The sequence below is a fragment of the Somniosus microcephalus genome, unplaced genomic scaffold, assembly GCF_052327205.1.
Source record: "Somniosus microcephalus isolate GS21.2 unplaced genomic scaffold, FLI_Smic_1.0 unresolved_chr3, whole genome shotgun sequence".
Classification (NCBI taxonomy): domain Eukaryota; kingdom Metazoa; phylum Chordata; class Chondrichthyes; order Squaliformes; family Somniosidae; genus Somniosus; species Somniosus microcephalus.
Window position 1 is genome coordinate 62510799 of NW_028225181.1, and position 23291 is coordinate 62534089.

A 23291-nucleotide genomic window follows, 5' to 3' on the forward strand; every position below is an offset into this window, starting at 1 on the left:
TCCTCTCTCTGGTAGGGGAGTTGTGGTACATTGGGTTAACAATTGACCTTTCCACTCTCTCTCTTGTGGTGGGGGAGTGGGTGTACAATGTGTTCACAATTGCACTTTCCTTTCTCTCTGGTGGGGGAGTGGGGGTACAGTGGGTTTACAATTGCACGTTCCTCTCGCTCTTGTAGAGGAGTGGGTGTACTGTGGGTTAACAATTGCACTTTCCTCTCTCTCTTGTAGAGGAGTGGGTGTACAGTGGGTTAACAATTGCCCTTTCCTCTCTCTCTGTGGGGGAGTGGGTGTACAGTGGGTTAACAATTGCCCTTTCCTTTCTCTCTGGCAGGGGTGTTGTTGTACATTGGGTTAACAATTGTCCTTTCCCCTCTCTCTGGTAGGGCAGTTGTGGTACAGTGGGTTAACAATTGCCCTTTCCCCTCTCTCTCTGGCAGGGAGTTGTGGTCCAGTGGGTTAACAATTGCTCTTTCTCCTCTCTGTGGTAGGGGAGTTGTGGTACAGTGGGTTAAGAATTGCCATTTCCTCTCTCTCTGGTGGGGAAGTTGGGGTACAGTGGGTTAACAATTGCCCTTTCCCCTCTCTGTGGTAGGTCAGTTGTGGTACAGTAGAATAACACATGCCCTGTCCTGTCTCTCTGTTAGGGAGTTGTGGTACATTGGGTTAACATTTGCCCTTTCCTCTCTCTCTGGCAGGGGTGTTGTTGTACAGTGGGTTAACAATTGCCCTTTCCCCTCTCTCTGGAAGGGGAGTTGTGGTACAGTGGGTTAACAATTGCCCTTTCCCCTCTCTCTGGAAGGGGAGTTGTGGTACAGTGGGTTAACAATTGCTCTTTCCTCTCTCTGGCAGGGGTGTTGTTGTACAGTGGGTTAACAATTGCACTTTCCCCTCTCTCTGGAAGGGGAGTTGTGGTACAGTGGGTTAACAATTGCACTTTCCCCTCTCTCTGGAAGGGGAGTTGTGGTACAGTGGGTTAACAATTGCACTTTCCCCTCTCTCTGGTAGGAGTGTTGTGGTACAGTGGGTTAACAATTGCCCTTTCCCCTCTCTCTGGTAGTGGAGTTGTGGTACAGTGGGTTAACAATTGCACTTTCCTGTCTTTCTGGTAAGGGTTTTGTGGTACACTGGGTTAACAATTACCTTTTCCCCTCTCTGATAGGGGAGTTCTGGTACAGTGGGTTAACAATTGCACTTTCCCCTCTCTCTGGTAGGAGTGTTGTGGTACAGTGGGTTAACAATTGCACTTTCCCCTCTCTCTGGTAAGGGTGTTGTGGTACAGTGGGTTAACAATTGCACTTTCCCCTCTCTCTGGTAAGGGTGTTGTGGTACAGTGGGTTAACAATTGCACTTTCCTCTCTCTCTGGTAAGGGTGTTGTGGTACAGTGGGTTAACAATTGCACTTTCCTCTCTCTCTGGTAGGGGTGTTGTGGTACAGTGGGTTAACAATTGCCTTTTCCTCACTCTCGGGTAGGGGAGTGGCTGTACCATGGGTTAACAATTGCCTTTTCCTCACTCTCTGTTAGGGGAGTTGTGGTACAGTGGGTTAACACTTGCCCTTTCCCCTCTCTCTGGCAGGGAGTTGTGGTACAATGGGTTAACACTTGCACTTTCCCCTCTCTCTAGAAGGGGAGTTGTGGTACAGTGGGTTAAGAATTGCACTTTCCCCTCTCTCTAGAAGGGGAGTTGTGGTACAGTGGGTTAAGAATTGCACTTTCCCCTCTCTCTAGAAGGGGAGTTGTGGTACAGTGGGTTAAGAATTGCACTTTCCCCTCTCTCTAGAAGGGGAGTTGTGGTACAGTGGGTTAAGAATTGCACTTTCCCCTCTCTCTAGAAGGGGAGTTGTGGTACAGTGGGTTAAGAATTGCACTTTCCCCTCTCTCTGGTAGTGGAGTTGTGGCACAGTGGGTTAACAAATGCCCTTTCCTCTCTCTCTGGTAGGGGTGTTGTGGTACAGTGGGTTAACAACAGGCAGGCAAATGGTCATCGACCTGAAACGTTAGCTATTTCTCTCTGCACAGATGCCGCCTGAATGCTGAGAATTTCCAGCATTTCCTGTTCTTATCTAAGATTTCCACCATCTGCAGTATTCTGCTATTGAACGAGAAATGCGGAGACCGAGATCTTAATCTGCTGCTTTTGTTTGTCGGAAATGGGAATTTTAAGCTTCCCCCAGCGGGAGGAAAGTTGCTGAAGTTACGTTGAGTAAAGTTTTATGAGAAAGCTTCATTTTATCTCTAACTCACGGTGAATCTGAGCAGGGAGCGCTGACTATACAAGCCATGGACCCAAGACCCAAAAACTCCCAACTTCAGATACAAAGCCCGCCCCTTGACAACAATGGGAAGCACAACTTACTAAGTGGCTGTGTTTTTAACTCACGGTTGGAAGACAACGCATTTATTGATATTTATTTAAGAACGGAAATGCAATCGAGAGTTTCTCATTGACAAGAATTGACGGTGTCCATCAGTATAAGGGAAATGTTCAGAAAACTTGGTTTACCACTGGATTTATTGACCGTTCTGGTGATGATCTTCAAGGGGATCGCTTCATGTCCCACCACACAGGAGTAGGAAGCGCCGTTGGCCCACTCCTCCGCTGCAATGGATAACAGGCTGTAGATGAAGAAGGAACTGCTGCCGTTCTCCGCCAACACCTCGGTGTTCTTGTAGTTGCTGGAATTGAGCGGCTTGTCATTGACGGTCCACTTGATGAAGATCTCTCGGGGGGAGAAACCTCTCGCTAAGCAGGTGAGGGTGACGGACCTCTGTGTGGAGATTTCTTCTGACGAGGGCAGGAGGACAGACACGGATGGTTGACGCAGATCTTGAGCTGCAGGACAATTAGAATAAAGGACAATAAGCTGGAGAATTCCAGAGACAATGAAAGCGGTGGTTAGATGTGAGGGAAATGTGATTCACGCTGAATTTTAAAGTACCTATTTTCCCCTCTGGATCCTGTCCGGTTTTCAACCCGCAGTTGAGGGATATGCAATCCTTCTCTCTGAGAGCTTGAATAGTTGAATTCACAGCACAGAAACTGGCCATTCGGCCCAACAAATCTGGGCAGGTGTTTATGCTCCACAGGAGACACCTCCCACCTTACTTCATCTAACCACAATAGCATATCGTTCTATTACCTTTTCCCTCATGGGCTTATCTACTTTCCCCTTAGGTGAATTATTTCGGGTCCCAGAATGTTTAGTTAGTGGAATTACCAATCTGAATTATCAGAGTGGTCCATTAAAGCTCTTACTATAATGAATTGGCCCGTATACATACACAGGAAATAGCCACAGTGTCTCACTTATTGCTACACTCTCACTGCTCACCTGTTTCCTTGTGGATGGAATCGCTTATAGCAGTCGGCATATCCTGATGGCTCACCACGCAGGAGAACTCATCCCCACTCAGCCAGGCTTGTGTCGAGATGTTTATGTTGCTGATGACGCTGTTGGGTTCCTCTCCGGGTTGAATGGCAATTTCTGATTTCAAAGTCTCCTTTCCTCGGGTCCAGGACATGGTGAATCCATAAGGAGCATTAGACACGACGCAGGTTAAGATCACCATTGTCTCCAGTAAGACCTGTTCTAGTGATGGCTGTCGAAGCATAATCAGTGGATCGCTGTTTGTGATAGGATCTGTGAAATGGAAATGAAAGTCAAGCAAAGCTTCATCTTCAGAATCTGGACACCAGCATTCAGCCATTACTGGCTCAAGGAGATTCAATCACCATTGTGAATTCACCCTGTTGCTGTTGCTTAAACACCATCGTTATTGGATAGACAAAGAAATGGCACCGAATCCGGCTAACTCTTTAACATTTCCTGGGTATTTGCACCCAGAGCTTCCTGTAATGTGCTGTGAAGCAAATACGTGGCGTAAAAAAAAGAATAAATTCAAGCGCAATTGTGTTACGCACTAACTAGAGCTCTTGCCGAAATCCATTGCTCCTTTATGCCCGTCTATAGATCCTGGTGCCCAAACACATCTCTGATCATTATAATGCATCTGCCCCAAGGTGTCAGGAGCTCGAAAATTACACTGCTTCAAAACGGCTGTCAAATAAAATCCAGGATTTTAGGTGGAACAGGAAAAAAGTGAATTTCCTGTTTTCTTGTTATGATTTTTGGGGCGATGAATATGTGCAGGAACCTGTTGCAGCCCCCATCAGAGGAGAGGTGATACGTCGGGAGAATGGAGCTCCAAGGCCTCTTTTGTGGTGGGGAATGATTTGAAATGCCGTGGTGTGTTAGTTTGCTAATTTGTGTCATTAGTGAGCATTTCTCATGTCTGGTGTGACAGTCAGAATGAAGTATGACCGCAGGGCAGCAATAGGAACACAGGAATAGGAGGTGGGCATTCATCCCATCCAGCTTGTTCTGTTATTCAATGAGATCATGGCGGATTTGCACCTGTACACCATCTACCAGCTTTCTTTCTGTAACCCTTGATAACCTTGCCTAACAAAAATCTATCAATCTCTGTTTTGCTATTTTCAGTTGCCGCCCATCCTCAACATCATTTGGGGGAGAGATTGTGAGATACAGTGGTATAACAAATGCCCTTTCCTCTCTCACTGGTGGATGACTGGAGAACCAGTGGCTTCACAATTGCGCTCTCCCCACTCGAAGGTGGGTAGTGGCAGTTACAGTGGTATAACAGTTGCCCTTTCCTCATTCTCTGGTGGGTGAGTGGAGATTCAGTGGGTTAAGAATTGCCCTTCCCCCTCTCTCTGTTGGGGGAGTGGGAGTTACAATGGTATAACAATTGCCCTTTATTCTCTCTCTGGTGGGTGAGTGGAGATACAGTGGGTATAACAATTGCACTTTCCCCTCTCTCTGTTGGGGGAGTGGGAGGTAGAGTGGTAATCCAATTGCCCTTCATTCTCTCGCTGGTGGGTGAGTGGAGATACAGTGGCTTAAAAATTGCCCTTTCCCCTCTTTCTGGTGGGATAGTGGGTGTACAGTGGGTTAACAATAGCCTGTTCCCCTCTCTCTGGTGGGAGAGTGGGGTTCATGGGTTAACAGTCGCCATTTCCCCTCTTTCTGCTGGGCGATTGAAGATACGGTGGGCTTACAATTGTCCTTTCCCTATCAATGGTGTGGGAGTGGAGTACAGTGAGTTAACAACTGCCCTTGCCCTATCATTGGAGGGTGTGTGGGGCACAGTGGGTTAAACACTGCCCTTTCATTTTCTGTGGTGATGGAGTGGCGGTAGAGTTGGTTAACAACTGCCCTTTCCCTATCTATGGTGGTGGAGTGTGGGTGCATTTGGTTAACAATTGCCCTTACCATCTCTCTCGTGGGTGAGTGGAGATACAGTGAGTGAAGATTTTCACTCTCCCCTCTCTCTGGTGGGGCAGTAGGGGTCCAGTGGGTTATTAATTGCCCTTTCCCTTCTCTCTGGTGGGACAGTGTGACTACTGTGGGTTAACAATTGCCCTTTCCCCACTATCTTGTGAGACAGTGGGGGTACTGTTGGTTAATAATTGCACTTTCCCCTCTCTCTGCTGGGAGAGTGGGGGTACAGTGGGTTAATAATTGCACTTTACCATCTCTCTAGTGGGACAGTGAGGCTAGTGTGGGTTAACAATTGCCCTTTCCCCTCTCTGTGCTGGGAGAGTGGGGGTACAGTTGGTTAATAATTGCCCTTTACCCTCTCTCTGGTGGGACAGTGAGGCTACTGTGGGTTAACAATTGGCCTTCCCTCTCTCTCTGGTGGGGGTATATTTCGTGCTCGTTTGTGGCCCTCACATCAGTTCGCAGTTGCTGCGATTATTGAAATGTAAATGTCCCCAATTCTGAAGGGATGGACAACAATGGTAACTGGGATAAAAACAGAAATGGCTGCAAAAACTCAGCAAGTCAGGCGGAATCTGTGCAGATAGGAACAGAGTCAAACTTTCAGGTCGACGACCCTTCATCAAAACGGGCTGCCGAAAGGTAATCGACCTGAAACCTTGGCAAAAATGGAAACAAAATTAATTGAAAGGTGTGTTTTTAACTCAGGAATGGAAGAAAAGACCTTTATTGATGTTTATTTAAGAACTTAAATGCAAGCGAGTGTTTCTCATTGACAAGAATTAACGGAGTCCATCAGTACAAGGGAAATGTTCATTAGCATTCTTTACCGCTGGATTTATTGACCGTTCTGGTGATGATCTTCAAGGGGATCGCTTCATGTCCCACCACACAGGAGTAGGAAGCGCCGCTGGCCCACTCCTCCGCTGCAATGGATAACAGGCTGTAGATGAAGAAGGAACTGCTGCCGTTCTCCGCCAACACCTCGGTGTTCTTGTAGTTGCTGGAATTGAGCGGCTTGTCATTAACGGTCCACTTGACGAAGACCTCTCGTGGGGAGAAACCTCTCGCTAAGCAGGTGAGGGTGACGGACCTCTGAGCGGAGACATCTTCTGCCGAGGGCAGGAGGACAGACACGGACGGTTGCCGCGGATCTTGAGCTGCAGGACAATTAGAATAAAGAACAATAAGCTGGAGAATTCCAGAGACAATGGAAGCAATGGTTAGATGTGAGAGAAATGTGCTTCACGCCGATTTTTAAAGGATTTATATTCTCCTCTGGACCCTGTTCGGTTTCCAAGCCTGAGCTGGCTGATATGCAATCCTTCTCTATGAGCCTGAAGAGTTGGGTTTACCGCACAGAATCAGGCTCTTCGGCCCAACAGCTCTGAGCCGGTGATTATGCTCCACAAGAGACACCTCCCACCTCATTTATCTAAACCCTAATGGCATATCCTTCGATTCTGTTTTCCCTCATGAACTTATCTATCTTCCCCTTAAGTGCATTACCTCGGTTCCCAGGGTATTTAGTTAGTGGAATTATCAATCTGAATGATCAGAGTAGTCCATTAGAACTCATAATAGAACGAATTGGTCCTTACTCAAACCTAGGAAACAGCCACAGTGTCTCACTTATTGCTACACTCTCACTGCTCACCTGTTTCTTTGTGGATGGAATCTCTGATAGGAGTTGGCATATCCTGATGGCTCACCACGCAGTAGAACTCATCCCCACTCAGCCAGGCTTGTGTCGAGATGTTTATTTTGCTGATCACGCTGTTGGGATCCTCTCCAGGTTGAACGGCAATCTCTGATTTCAAAGATTCCTTTCCTCGGGTCCAGGTCACGGTGACTCCATAAGGACCATTAGACAGGACGCAGGTTAAGGTGACCGTCGCCTCCAGTAAGACCTGTTCTAGTGACGGTTGGTGAAGAGTAATCACTAGATCGCTGCATGAGGAACAATCTGTGAAACAGAAATGAAAGTCAAGCAATGTTTCATCTTCAGAATCAGGACACCAGTATTCACCCATTTCTGACTCAAGCAGAATAAATCTCCCTGTTGATTAAGCACCAGCGTTATTGGAATGACAATAAATTGTCAACGATTCTGGGGGACTCTTTAATATTTCCTGTGTATTTGCCCCCAGAACTCCTGTAATGGGCTGTGAAGCAATTACCCGGCGTTAAACAATGAATAAGTTCGGGTGCAATTTATTTACGCACTGAAAACAGCTCTTCCCATAATCCCTTGCTCCTTTATGCCCGTCCATACATCCTGGTGCCCGAACACATCTCCGCTCATTATAATGTCTCTGTCCCCAGGTTCAAGAGCTCTTCACGAAAATTACACTGTTTCAAAAAGGCTGTCAAATAAAATCCATGATTTTCGGTGCAACAAGAAAAAACTGAATCTTCTGGTTTCTTGTTCCGATATTTGGGGCGATGAAAATGTGTAGGAATACTCAGAGTAGAAGTGAATTGTCGGGAGCTGGAATTCCAAAGGGGTGTTTTTGGTGGGGAATAATTTGTAAAGCCGGTGTGAGGTAGTTTGTTTATTTCTGTCATAGTGAGCTTTTCTCATGCCTGGTGAGAGAGACTCAGAATGAAATATGACCTCGTGGCAGCAATAGAAACACAGCAACAGGAGGAGGCCATTCAGCCCATCCAGCCTGGCCCACCATTCAATGAGATCATGGCTGATCTGCACCTCAACACCATCTACCTGCAATGTTTCTGTAACCCTTGCCCAACATAAATCTATCAATCTCAGTATTGATATTATCAATTGATGCCCATCTTGAACAGCTTTGTGGGAGAGAGAGTTCCGGATTTCCACAGCCCTTTGCACGAAGAAGTGGTTTCTGACCTCACCCCTGAACGGCCTAGCTCAAATTTTAAGATTATCCCCCTTTGTTCTGGACTTCTCCAGCAGAGGAAATACTTTCTCTCTATATGGCCACCAATTCCAAAAATTATCTTAATTCGTTCACCCTTTAATCTTCTATACTCAAAGCAATACACGCCTAGTCAGTGCAATATGTCCTCAAAATGTAATACTTCTTGCCCCGTAACATTCTGGTAAATCTGCAACGCACCCCCTCCAAGGTCATTGTATCCTGCCTGATGTGTGGAGCCCAGAACTGAACACAGTTCTCTAAATAGGGTAAATGACCTTTCTAGCAGTGGGTTCCTGGAAAATCATCAGTAAAGGCCTCCAGACACCTACGGCCGCTCGGAATATGATCAGCCAGCTCAGGATAAACCGGAGCCCAAGGACACCTCACTCACTGTCTGACATCAGAGTCGAGGGAAACCTATAGCGAGGTTATTAAATCCAGAACTGTGAGGAATCCTAATTGATGAATGATGGTTGGTTCAAGTCCCACTCCAGAGATTTGAACACAGAATGGAAACTGACACTCCCAATGCAGTACTGATTGAGCGCTGCACTGTATTTTGGATGAGGTGTTAAAGCGAGGATCAATCTGCCCTCTCAATTGGACATAAGACATCCCATGGCACCATTTCAAAGATGAGCAGGGGAGTTCTTCCGGTGCCATGGCAAATAATTACCCCTCAACAAATATCACAAAAAAAAAATCTGGTCTTTATCACATTGCTGTTTGTGGGAGATTGTTGTGCACAAAATGTCTTCCTCATTTTGTGCATTACAACAGTGGCCACATTTCAAGCGTAATTCATTGGTTGTCAATCGATTTGCGGTAGCCTGAGGTCCCGGAAGGCGCTGTATAAAGCCAATTCTTAATTATCTTTTACATCCGAAGGAAACACAAACTGCATGATTGTATATTATAATTAGAGCTAACACAGGGTAAATCTGAAAATAAGGACACCTCACTCACTGTCTGACATTACAGCTGAGGGAATTCTTCTTTGCTGGTGAAGGGATGGAATCCTAAACCTTGAGGAATCCCACTTACATCGGAAGGAAACACCAAAGTGTTTGCTTGTAAATTAGAAACGGTGCTGTGCTATGGACTAATTCCAATAAAATTCTGACTCAGAGCGGCACTGGAAATGGGTTGGAACTCCCCGACTGTGCCTCTTACCCTGAGAGTTGGCAATGTTTCGGCTTTGGGTAACCCCTTCATGAGTGACCTGGCAGGTGTAGACCGAGCCGCTGAACCATTCGCCGGCGGGGACTGTCAGCAGACTGGTGGTCGAGAAGGTCCCGTTCACTTCACAGACGAGAGAGGTGATGAAGCCCGAATGCATGAGTTGTCCATTCTTCAGCCAATTCACGGTCAGTGACTCTGGATGGAAGTCCATGATTGAACACACGACCTTTGCATATCTGCTGCTGGTGATTTGGTCACTGGAACTCGCCGTGAGGATAACAGTTGGATGGACCACTGTATCACGTTCTGGGGAATACATGTTTTGGACATTCATTGCAAAATAAATGATTAAGAAATGCATAGTGTCCTTATCATTAAACAAGTCCTTTACTATCTGGCACACATTAGCAAGGCATTTCCAAGGACCAGAATTCTGCACGATATTCGAAGTGTGATATGGAGACCAGGACTGTGCACAATATTCTAAAAGTGATATGGACACCAGGACTCTGCACAGTATTCTAATTGTGATATGGAGACCAGAACTCTGCACAGTATTCTATGAGTGATATGGAGACCAGGAATGTGCACAGTATTCTAAGTGTGATACGGTGACCAGAAGTCTGCACAGTATTGCAAGTGTGAGAAGGTAACCGGACTGTACACGGTATTCGAAGTGTGATATGGAGTCTAGGATTGTGCTCCGTACTCTAAGTGTGAAGTGGAGACCAGAACTGTTCACAATACGCTAAGTGTGGACTAACCAAGTTTCTATTCAAGTTGAACATAACTTCCCTGCTTTTCACAGTTTGCCCCTGCATCCCACTACACTAACCTGGCACTGGAACGATCCACACGGAATCTCTTCGTCGAACCACGCAGTAGATTGTGCTGCTCCCCATTTCTGACTCGGTGATGGTTAACTGGCTGCTCAGTGTGTAGGTTCCCCTCTTGTTGAGCACTGACGGGTAAGTCATCAATCCAGTGTTGATCGGCTGTTTATCTTTTGTCCAGGAAACGCTGGTGATTTCGGGGTTGTAGTCCATTGCCAAACAGCCGAAAACGATGGAGCCGTCTGTGTTGGGTGGTTCACAGGAGAGTAGAATGTAGAGGGTGGGAGGAGATGGTGTCGCTGGGAAAGAATGGCCAATTAGGCAAGTTAGAATCTGTAATCCGGGCTCATAAAACAACCAAACAACGCGAAATTTGACTCCAGGATAAACTCATTCCATCATTTGACGATCAAAAACTACAGCGGCATTTGCGCTTTTGTCAGGTCCATCATACGCGCCTGCCGACCCCCTGGTCGGGAACACACCTCTCTGTCCGAGTTCTATCATATTGCAAATATAAGAACATTTTCACCTCACCTCAATAAGGTATCTTTCATTCGATCTTACAATAGAAGGGCAGAGAGTTTTTCCTGCAATTTCGGCCAGCATTTATTTATCAATCAACACCACTTCTGGTCATTTACTTCATTGCAGTTTTTGGAAATTTGCTCTGTGTCAATTGACTAATGCTTTTCCCTACAAAACAGCAGTGACTCTACTTCAAAAGTAACAGCGTAATCCGCGCTTATAAAACTAGCAAAACATCAGCTCAAATCCGACACACACAGAATTGAACAGGAAACTTTTTCACGGCTAGTTTCTAAGATAAAAGCTGCAGATGAATCGGGATTGGGTCGAATCTATCTCTTTCCTGCTCAGTATTTGAGCGATGTACTTCAACGCCCTGTCATTTGTGCTCTGTCCCATTCTATTGAATGGATGCTTCATGAAGTTCCTCCTCGCTCCCACTCAATTAACTATCCGACTATAATATATGATTCCGAAATCCGGTTAATGGTAGTGTCTCTTTAAATGGCCCATTTCAGTTACAAAAGTACCTGATGACCTCCCACCAGTGAGAACAGGCGCTGCTTTCTGGGTCGTAACAGGCACCTCTTGTTGCTGATTGTATCGAGCATAATCTAATCATGGGGAGAGGTTTCTTCTATAAAAATCTAATATTGGTAACACTTAAATATTATACATTTATATGAGGCAGGGAGTAGTGGTGAGCGGATGTTGTACAAACTGTAGAAAATAATGCAGTGGGGTCTCCCATGGATCGGTATGAGGACCATTGTTGTTCTTGTTATATAAAAATGACCTGGACTTGGGTATAGGGAGTACAATGTTGAAGTTCCCAGATGATTCAAATCTTGGCAAAGTAGCAAATAGTGAGCAGGATAGTAGCAGACTTCAGGAGGACTTAAACAGACTAGTGAAAAGAACAGGCACATGGTAGGTGCAATTTAGTGTGGATAAGTGTGAAGCGACGCACCTTGGGAGGAACAACATGGAGAAGCAGTATAATCTATATGGTACTATTTTGAGAGGATGCAAGAACAGAGAGATATGGATGTGCATATACACAAATCATTGAAGTTGGCGGGGAAAGTTGATAAAGCTGTTATGAAGGCGTATAGGACACTGGGCTTTGTAAATAGATACACGGATTATTTAAAAAAGGAAGCTATGCAAAACCTTTACAAATCAGGGGTCAGGCCTCAGCTGGAGTATTGAGCACAATCCTGTCAGCACAATTCAGGAAGGATGAAAGGCCTTTGAGAGGGTAGAGAAGAGGTTTACCAGGAAGTTACCAGGGATGAGGAACTTCAGTTGTGGAGAGATTGGAGAAGCTGGGATATTCTAGTTAGAGCAGAGGTTAAGTGGAGACTTAACAGAGCTGTTCAAAGTTATGGGAGGTTTGCTAGAGCAAATAGGCAGAAACTGATTCCTTTGGCAAGTAGGTTGTTAACCGAAGGTGACAGATTTAAAATAATTTCCCGAAGATCTAGCGGGACAATTGGGGTATTTCCCACAAGAGGGTTGCTAATTACTGGAAAGCACCAGCTGGCTGGACATGTACTTGAAGAGCACCCATTTGCAGGGTTAGGAGGAAAAGGCTGGGGTTTTTGAGGAAATTGGACAGTTTTCAGAGCCGGCACAGGCAGGACGGGCCGAATGGCCTCTTCCTGTGATGTACGTTGCTCTGATTCTAGAGGAGTCAGCGGAAATTGTTCTTCCCGATTTAATGGAAGGAAACACTTCATATTCTGAAACATAGAAACATAGAATATAGGAGCAGGAGTAGACCATTCGGCCCCTCGAACCTGTTCCACCATTTAATGAGATCATGGCTGATCATCCAAACTCATTACCCTGTCCCTGCTTTCTCCCAATATCCCATGATCACTTTAGCATTAAGAAATATATCTAACTCCTTCTTGAAAATATGTAATGAATTGGCCTCAACTGCCCTGTGTGGCAGAGAATTCCTCAAGTTCACCACTTTCTGGGTGAAGAAATTCCTCCTCCTCTTAGTCCTAAATGGCTTACCACTTATCCGTAGACTGTGACCTCTGGGCCTGGACTCCCCGCCATGGGGAACATCCTTCCTGCATCTAGTCTGTCTAGTCCTGTCAGAATTTTATAAGTTTCAATGAGATCAACTCTCATTCTTCTAAACGCTAGCGAATATAAGCCTAATCGATCCAATCTCTCTTCATACGACATCCCAGGTATCAGCCTGGTGAATCTTCGCTGCACTCCCTCCATGGCAAGAAAATCCTTCCTCCGATAAGCCGACCAAACCTGCACACAATACTCAAGGTGTGGTCTCACCAAGGCCCTGTACAACTGCAGCAAGACATCCTTGCTCCTCTACTCTAATCCTCTTGCTATGAAGGCCAACATACCATTTGCCTTCTTAACCACCTGCTGCACCTGCATGATTAGCTTCAGCGACTGGTGAACAAGGTAACCCAGGTCTCGTTACACTTCCTCTTTTCCCAATCTATTGCCATTAAGATAATAATCTTTCTTCCTGTTTTTGCCACCAAAGTGGATAACCTCGCATATTTCCACATTATACTGCATTTGCCATGCATCTGCCCAATCACCCAACCTGTCCAGATCATACTGGAGTTTCTCTGCATCCTCCTCACAGCACACACGCCCACCCAGCTTTGTGCCGTCTGCAAACTTGGAGATATTACATCTAGTTCCCTCGTCTAGTTCATTAATATATATTGTGAATAGTTGGGGTCCTAGCACTGAACCCTGCAGTACCCACTAGTCACTGCCTGCCACTCAGAAAAAGACCCGTTTATTCCAACACTTTGCTTCCTTTCTGCCAACCAGTTTTCTATCCAAGTTATTACCTTACCCCCAATCCCATGTGCTTTAACATTGCACGCTAATCCCTTATGCGGGATTTTTCGAAAGCCTTCTCAAATTCCAAATACACCACATCGACTGGTTCTCCCTTATCTATTCTATCCGTTACATCCTCAAAAACTTCCAGTGGAACAGTCAAGCATGAATTACCTTTTCTAAATCCATGTTGACTTTGTCCGATCCTGTCACTGTTTTCCAAGTGCTCTGCAATTGCATCTTTTATAATGTACTCTAGCATTTTCCCCACTTCCGATGTCAGGCTTATCAGTATATAAATCCCCGTTTTCTCTCTATCACCCTTTATAAATAGTGGAGGTACAATAGCTACCCTCCAATCCATTGGAACTGCTCCAGAGTCTATAGAATTTTGGAAGATGACCAGCAATGCATCCAATATTTCCAGTGCCACTTCCTTAAGTACCCTAGGATGTAGATTATCAGGACTTGGGGATTTCTCAGCATTCAATCCCATCAATTTCCCTAACACCATTTCCCTACAAATACTGATGTCATGCAATCCCTCCCACTCATTCGACCCTATGTACCCTAACATATCTGGGAGGTTCTTTGTATCCTCCTTTGTGAAGGCAGAATCAAAGTATGTATTTTATTGGATGCCATTTCTTTGTTCCCCATTATAAATTCCCCTGATTCTGCCTGCAAGGGACCTATGCTTGACTTCAACAATCTTTTTCTCTTCTCATATCTATAGAAGCTTTTACAGTCAGTTTTTATGTTCCTGCAAGCTTACTCTAGAATATATCTTCCCCCTCTTAATTAATCCTTTTGTCCTCCTTTGCTCAATCGTAAACTGCTCCCAGTCCTCAGGTTTACTGCTTTTTCTGGCTAACTTATATGTCCTCTCCTCGGATCTTATGCTGTCCCTAATTTCCCTTGTTAGCCGCGATTGAGTCACCTTTTTTGTTTTATTTTTATGCCACTTCTATCAGATCTATTTTATTGTTTGTTACAATGAAAGAGGATATTTAAAACAAAGGGATCTGAGCAATCTGACGCAAATGTGTGACTTGGTTATATTATAAAGGCTTAAAGCTCATTGTGAATGATGACTCATTGCAGGCTGAATGTAAATCTTTAATTGTTTCACAGAAGTGCAGCTCAGTGATTGTCTGCCTTGTGTTGTGACCCAGTCCAATAACTGCAACTCGGTCGAATTTGTCCCTTTTCAAAAGAAAAATGAACGAAGTTATGATGTCAAACTTAAAGTTCCCAAGATGGTTACACCGAGCGGGACTATCAACTTTCTGCATTTAAATTTTTAAAATAACTTCCAGCCTCCCATCAGATTAGAACAGGTGCTGCCTTCTGGCCCTACAGCCACTTCCTCAAACTGTTTGTTCTGAAAGTGAGCTCAGGATCAGGTCAATCTCATTCAATAATTAGCTGATATCCAAAATGATTAAACATTAACACTTTATTCAAATTTGGGCATGTTTTCCAAAAAATGTTGCCATCAATAAATGTGCCTTGTTCAACCTGGGCAATGGAACAATTTATTGTTATATATCTGACTCGAGCACTCTCAAGTTATTGGTTAGCTGCAGTTTAAGGGTCTGACCAAGCACTCTCAGGTCCGATATAGCACGGATAAGATAGAATGACGATCGCTCTGAATTAACCTGCTGGTCAGATCGGGAATAGCAAGGTTTGGATGCTGAGAAATGCTCCCTCTCCACTGTCCTGTCAGGCTCTCCGGGTCAAATATAGTAAGAGATAGATATATTTTTAAATTAGCAGGTCAGATTCAAGACGAGTTAGATAGAGAAAACAGCTCCATAAGCACTGCCCAGGCAAATATTCACGGCTCACATACAACAGAAACTACATACAGTGTAAACCTCCTTCTACACGGTCCGACCAAAGACTGTGCGGCAAGTTGATACTCGGTTCAGAAACAGAGTAAAACTTTTTACCATTTTGTCCCATCAACGATTCCCAGCTCTACAAAAGCACAGTTTGGATACAAAATAACTTCTCCATAAAATGCTTTTACAATTTGCTCAGTTAGGTAAAGCACAATTATATACAACATAAAGCTTCAAATACACTTTCATTAAAGCGTTCCAGCTCACATATAGCAATGATTGGATAGAAGGTGAATCTGTATTGAACGTGCCCATCACCTCCACGTCATTGTAAGTAGGAGGCTAGATCTCCTTCTGCACTGCCCTTCAAACGCACTCAGGGCAGGTACAGCGCAGGTTAGATACTGAGCAAAGCTCACTCTACACTGTCCCATCAACACTCCCAGGGCAGGTACAGCACGGCTTAGATACAGAGTAAAGCTCACTCTACACTGTCCCATCAAACATTCCCAGGACAGGTGCAGCACGGGTTAGATACAGAGTAAAGCGCACTCTGCACTGTCCCATCAAACACACTTAGGGCAGGTACAGCGCAGGTTACATACAGAATAAAACCTCCTCTACACTGCCCCGTCAAACAGTCCCAGGGCAGGTACAACACGGGTTAGGTACAGAGTAACACTCCCTCTTCACTGTCCCACCAAACGCTCCCAGTGCAGTTAAAGCACGGGTTAGATACAGAGCAAATCTCCCTCTACACTGTCCCATCAAACACTCACAGGGCAGGTTCAACACGGGTCAGATACTGAGTAAAGCATTACACTATCTGTTTAAATTGTCAAAATAACTTCCAGCTTCCCGGAAGATCAGAATCGGCGCTGCTTTCTGGAGCGTTACCGTCACTTCCTGAAAATGTTTATTCAGAAAGTGAGCTCAGGATCACGCCAATCTCATTCAATAATTAGCTGATACTCAAAATGTTTAAAGATTATCAATTCATTGGGCCAGAAATTCGGGTCCCCACTGGTGATTCCGTGTTAATATTCTGTGAGCCTTTCTGGCCCTTCCTCCTCAGAACCACCCGCTCCTGGAACTTGTGTAATGAAATGAATCTGCTTGAAATTCATTGTGTTGCCTGTCATCTGCAGCCTTATTAATAAAATTAATTAATAGTAATTTTAAACCTAATTCTGACTATTTACTTTTGATATAATAGGGTTTTACTTCAATTGGAAGGATAATTCGACATAATTAAAATATTAAATAGTATAATACATCAATACAATCAGATAAATGTATTATTTTTACTTAAATCCAATCACATTTGAATCATTAAAAATGATCAGGAAAATGTAATACTCTCCAGCTCTCTGCCTACACGTGTTCAATCTCATCATTTTTCTGAACTCTGATATAACCTGAAGTCTGTCTACTCTCAGAGTGTATTTCACATTATGGATTTCGGAGTGGACTGTTTTAAATAGTACAATTTCCGGCCGGGGTCACATCTCACTAACTACCGACGGGCTGTAACACCACCTGTTACCTAAAGCTGGACTCTCGAGTTGAAATATTCTCCTCAATCTTAAAAATAACAAATATTTGTGTTAATTAAAAACCACCGGTGCAGTTTGCAGTCAGTAACATAGCCTCTGCTATTTAATAACACAGACAATCCTTTATATTTTACTCCTGTAACTCAGAATGCCCGTAAATTCATTATTATATATAGTCTGCTATTTACATTATGATCAAATAAAACTGGAGGAGAACAATTCATTCAGACCATCTGCGGCACTGAAACTTATTGAGCAATTGGAGGAGAAATATTGTTAATCAATTTAATATTAATAAGAATGAAACATAACTCTCAGAAATAATCTGTCCTTTGCCTTTCGTTCTATCCCATATAGAGCAGAGCTATGGGAGACAGGATGTTGTTTTTAATTTAAGATAATATGAACCTCTTGTGTTTAAATTAAAATGTTTGACTTTCAATAGATTATTTTTCTGTCTCCAGCCTTACGCAGTCTGAACCTTCCTTGAATTAAAATAGAATCACATGAACAATTATTTGACTGCCAGCGACCTTTTTTCTCTTAGACTTTGGACTTGCTGAGTAGTTTAGTGATAATTGTCTCACTGTCAAACAATCAATATTATTGAAGGAATAATATGGTTTCGGCAGCACAGTATGAATTTCATAACTCGCCGCGTATATTAAATTGACAAACTGCAATTTACAACACGGATTTAAGTAGTATTTGAATACAACCCGTCATTCATCTGTTTAAAACATCCCTAATCCATCTGAACACAGCGGTGAAATCAGGATGTTATGAGAATCATTGCAGGCATAATTAACAACTCTCTCCAGCCTCTAAACTTCTCCGCTCATGTTAATTTTCCCCAGTGTACTGCAGAACTGTGGAAGGTGAATAAACCTTTCCGCTCATGTTAATTTTCCCCAGTGTACTGCAGAACTGTGGAAGGCGAATAAACTTTTCCGCTCATGTTAATTTTCCCCAGTGTACTGCAGAACTGTGGAAGGTGAATAAACTTTAGTAATTCATATTTTTACTGTAGCATATTTTAGTAATATTGGGAGACATTATCGCATTATTATCGCTGATTAATATTAATTAAAATTAACTACAACCTGAACACTTGTTAATGATGTAGATAGTAATTACAGTAACATTTCACGTATTAAATATGAGCATAATAGTCTATAGATTAATAGTTAAATGCATAATTATCACTTCAATATAAAGATACTTTAAATACCCTTCAATTACTTTTTATTTCTAAAACATTCCTGTTTTGTGATAGTTTGAAACACATATAATGTTTGCTTTAGATCAGAAACCTGCTGCTGCTCGATGTCACCCAGATTAAACATTGTAGAAACGGCAAATAGTTTCACAAATTCTGGGTATTCAGAGTAACCAGACACACACTCTCCTCAGCAGATCAACACTAAATCACATCACTGAGGGGCTGAATCCACACTCTCCTCAGCAGATCAACACTAAATCACATCACTGAGGGGCTGAATCCACACTCTCCTCAGCAGATCAACACTGAATCACATCACTGAGGGGCTGAATCCACACTCTCCTCAGCAGATCAACACTAAATCACATCACTGAGGGGCTGAATCCACACTCTCCTCAGCAGATCAACACTGAATCACATCACTGAGGGGCTGAATCTACACTCTCCTCAGCAGATCAACACTGAATCACATCACTGAGGGGCTGAATCCACACTCTCCTCAGCAGATCAACACTAAATCACATCACTGAGGGGCTGAATCCACACTCTCCTCAGCAGATCAACACTAAATCACATCACTGAGGGCTGAATCCACACTCTCCTCAGCAGATCAACACTAAATCACATCACTGAGGGGCTGAATCCACACTCTCCTCAGCAGATCAACACTGAATCACATCACTGAGGGGCTGAATCCACACTCTCCTCAGCAGATCAACACTAAATCACATCACTGAGGGCTGAATCCACACTCTCCTCAGCAGATCAACACTGAATCATGTCACCGAGGGGCTGAATCCACACTTTCCTCAGCAGATCAACACTGAATCATGTCACCGAGGGGCTGAATCCCGCGACAGAACCTTTCATGGAGCAGCTGCTTAATTCTATAAACTCTTTCAGCAGAATCAAATGTATCATTGCATAAAACCTCAATACAGAATCCAACGAATCCGCTTGTCACTGACCTAATTCATTATTGAAATAAGCAGGAATATAAAATAATGATGGCAGAGTTGTGATTAGACAGATCATGTTCAATACATTAATATTGATTTTATAGCATATTTTAATAATATTGGGTGATATTACTAATTTTGCAAGTAATATTAATTTAATTCTGTTCCGGTTGCTAATTTGTTAATTTTGAATTTCTTAATTACAGTAACATATCACGTACTAAATATAAACGTTCATGAACATTAGATTAATAGATGTCTTGTAAGTATCACAAATAAAAAATCGTTAAAATATCTTAAGGTTATTTCTGAGCACTAACGCTCTCTGTTTTGTGCCTACAATCTCCTTTCAGACACATTTAAACACAATGTTTGGTTTTGATCAGAAAACCTGTAGAAAAATCGATGTCACCGAGATTAAACATTGCAAAAACTCCTATCAGTTTAAAAACCGTTAGGTTTTTAAAGTAACCCAGGCCCACAATCTCATCAGCCGATAAACAACAAATCACATCAATCAGAGACTCAAGCCCTCAACAGCAGTTTCAGTGAAGAAACAGTTTAAATCGATGATCCCATTGCAGCAGAATCAAATAACACATTGCAAAAAATCTCAATACAGGATCGACCGAACCCAAGTTTCAGTGAACGAATTCATTGTTAAAATTAACAGAAATATAAAATCAAAATACGAAGACAACAGTTACTGAATGAGTGCATGTTTCTTACCTGCAGTCACCGTCACCATGGTCCCTTGTCCCCAGTATTCGAGATAGTCACAGTGTTACATTCCCCGGGCTGGTCACACAATAACCGGCACTGCAGGGAAGAGACAGAAACACAACATTAGTTTAAATATCCATATCCCAGGGCAAAGAAAATCACGCTGGATCTTCATAAAATGCTAAATGCGTTAATGGAAACTTTTCGCTCTTCACAAAATAACGTGATGGTTTATGTTTCACAGAGTAGCCCAAGAACATTTATCGAAATCACCAACTGTTGAATGAATAAATATCACAGTGTATTCATATTGAAACGTGCTAGTAGGACAGTGCTGGACACAAATAATACTCTATTGCATATACAGTTGGATTGTAAAAGCGATCACTGACCCAAACTCAGTCAATAAGTGCTGAGGGGTTTTTGTATTGACACTAACTGCTGTGCCACCCAGTATATCACAGTGAGACACATCGTGTCAAATACTCCGGCGGACTGTTAACTGTAAAATACAGAGATTAAATTCCACAGCAGTCTAAAAAACCTGGTTCCGACTCCACTAAGAGTGCACCAGTGAGATATGTCAGTTTGTTCTGGTCATTATATTTATAGAAGGGATTGGATTACTTGTGAAGCATCTGTGCAGATTTAACATGAGTATCAACATTAATAATGCAGAACACATTATACTTTAATACAATATATATTACTTCTACTCATTATGTGTATGTAAGCCTAAATTCCTGCGAAGCTCCTGGCGTGGTAATGATCGCAGGTTTGAGCAAACTCCCAGTTTGGGGTTTTTGTATGAGGAGCTCGCTGTGTACAGCACCGTGAGCCCCATATACTCCCACAGTGACAGAAACCCGCACAAATACTGCACTCACTCTCTGTGCAGTACTGCCTCTCAACATTCACTTCAAATAGACATTCACTTCAAATAGACATTCATTTCTGATCCATTTTAGAATTTACTCCAACAGTATGCAAAACTGAATGAAACTGAACATGGTTCCAACCAACTCCCTCCTGGTATCAGTCAGATTGAACCGAGCATCATATCCAGCTCTACAATTGCTGACACTGTTAACTGTAAACAGGAGCACAACCAGAACATCTCCATACATCGGTTAGTGGGTTAGACATTTACCATTGAATGTTCAGTTTGTTATTTCTGTAAAAAGCGGCTTGTGATCTTGTTCTGAACACGGCCGTTAATATTGCATTTGATACAATTACTGACCGTCAGGTTATGATGGAAGTTGCTGAATTTCCCCTCGGTCTGTTCTTGTACGGGTCCAGCCCTGGTTTCTCTCGCTGTGGTCTCTAGCACAGTAATAGATGGCGGTGTCTTCGGTCTTCAGGGTCTTCATGTCCAACGCGAAGATGTTGTTTGAAATGTCTTTGGACGCAGTAAATCGGCTCTCAATCCCGGGGGCGTAGTAGTTGCTGGATGAACTGATATAGCTAACCAGCCACTCCAGCCCCTGTCCGGGAACCTGTCGGACCCAGCTCATGGGGTAGCTACCAAGGTTGAACCCGCTGGTTTTACAGGTCAGTCTCAGGGAGTTCCCGGGATGTCCGGTCTCTGCCTCGGGCTGAGTCAACACTATTTCATCCGACTGGACACCTGAAAAAAAATCAAAAACCCCGAGGATTAATCCTGGTGAAATGATTTCCGACTCTGTCAGAGAGAGACTAACACTGAAACAGTAACACTGAGAGCCTTGGACAATAAAATCTACTCACCGGATAAGAAAGCCAGCAACAGACTGAGAAAAATCGCCGACTTCATCCTCCTGGCAATGTGTGGGAAATGGTTCTGGCAGGAACTCACTGAGCAAACCCACTCCCGGATTCTTGTATTACGGACCCAGTGACCGGCAGTTAAATACCCGGCAGATGGGGGCGTGGTTAGAGGCGCCGCCTATTGATTCACTGATAGAGGTGTCTGCTGGAGCCACGTCACACCGTCCACATCACCAAGAGAAAGGACTTACATCTGGTCTGTAAATTAATCCCTTTATATCCTCAATATTAAAGGAGGAGTGGATCTCTAATTTTAAATTACATTATCAGGGCTAAAGAGACTGCCAGTGTGTGTTACTCCATCTCCCGGTACCTATCCCTTCACTCTGCACCAATAAAGTATCCCCTATATTATGAACTGCTTTAGGTCTATGTAACTGAATGCGGGATTGGGTAATGTGATTGTATTTACAATGTGGATGTCTATAGCTGCACGATTTGTGTCTGGAGACGAGTACAATACCCCCACATTATACAAGTGTCTTTCATTGTATTTCTCTAACTGCCCCCGAGTCTGTGACCCTAAGACAGTCCTTTATAAAATTAGCTGTATGATAGGGCCGCTTGCCTGATAATTAAGGATTGAGTTGACAGAGACACATAACAATTTGGGGCCCGCCCGCTTCAGATCAGCTTCTTAAGAGAGAAGCCGGTGAATGACAACCGATAATACGATCAGTAAACCCCGGCATCCAAATCCTTGCAGCGACCTTTAATAACGACCTACTGTGTAACATACACTGGTATCAGGAACACAGTATATCAGGACACAGCGGTATGTTACAGAATGTCACAAGATCAAATGCTTTATCTCCCGCTGAAAGATATCACAAACTGGACATGTCTCTACCCATTGGTAGCTGGGCTGTGAGCGGGCTTGTTCAGGAATCCAAATCAGCACAAATTAAACTGCACAGTGCGTGGCTGCTAATCAGTAATAAGGGAGCCTTCAGTTTAAATCAGGCACACAACTCTGAGAATATACAACGTAGCCCAGCGGGTTCAAGGCAATTCCACCGCTGTATTATTTACTTTGGGATTCCCACTCAGCTCATTAACTTGTGTGTATGGGTCCATTAAATCTCTCCCCAGCACTTCATGCAGTACTGAATAAACGGGCTGAATTATCTAGAATTAACTTTATTTGAAAATAGATTTAATTGAATACCATATGGATCAATTTCTATTTTCGGATCCTATTTTGTGATATTGTGAGCATGGAGTTTACCGAAAATCATTGTTACAATTTAATATCATTAAAATGTTTCTTTCTTTTAAGAGCGCTACTGAATCATTTAATGCTCAAATAGTAAAATCTCATCATGATTCCATTCATATTGACGCTAATCTGCCCCATACAGCATTTGGCAGCAACCCAGCCGACTGCCGTTAGCGAGGCTGAACGCCCAGTGTCGTTTACAGGAAGCATCTGGGGGTTCAGTGCAGTAAATCAAAGATCTGTTTCCTCATTACTGACCACTTGGCTGAAAGTCAACTTCAAACCCTTTACATTGTCAATCAGGCCTATTTATATACAAATCTACCCAGCAACACTACGGGAGAAAAATTAACTATTTTAGTTG

The 23291-nt window shown here is 43.5% G+C and overlaps 1 pseudogene and 1 gene segment (V, D, J or C); both read right to left on the minus strand.

Moving 5' to 3' along the window:
• Positions 1-2394: 2394 nt before the first annotated feature.
• Positions 2395-3722, minus strand: LOC147091618 (Ig heavy chain C region-like). The segment is given in 2 exon segments: positions 2395-2832; positions 3332-3722. Coding segments are annotated over 2 exon segments (768 nt in total).
• Positions 3723-6013: 2291 nt separating this feature from the next.
• Positions 6014-21762, minus strand: LOC147091619 (Ig heavy chain C region, secreted form-like; annotated as a pseudogene). Its single transcript, XR_015075228.1, has 7 exons — positions 21649-21762; positions 21216-21529; positions 19906-19942; positions 10220-10516; positions 9376-9690; positions 6960-7268; positions 6014-6462 (listed from the first exon to the last, which is right to left on the minus strand). The product of XR_015075228.1 is annotated as an Ig heavy chain C region, secreted form-like (transcript).
• Positions 21763-23291: the final 1529 nt, after the last annotated feature.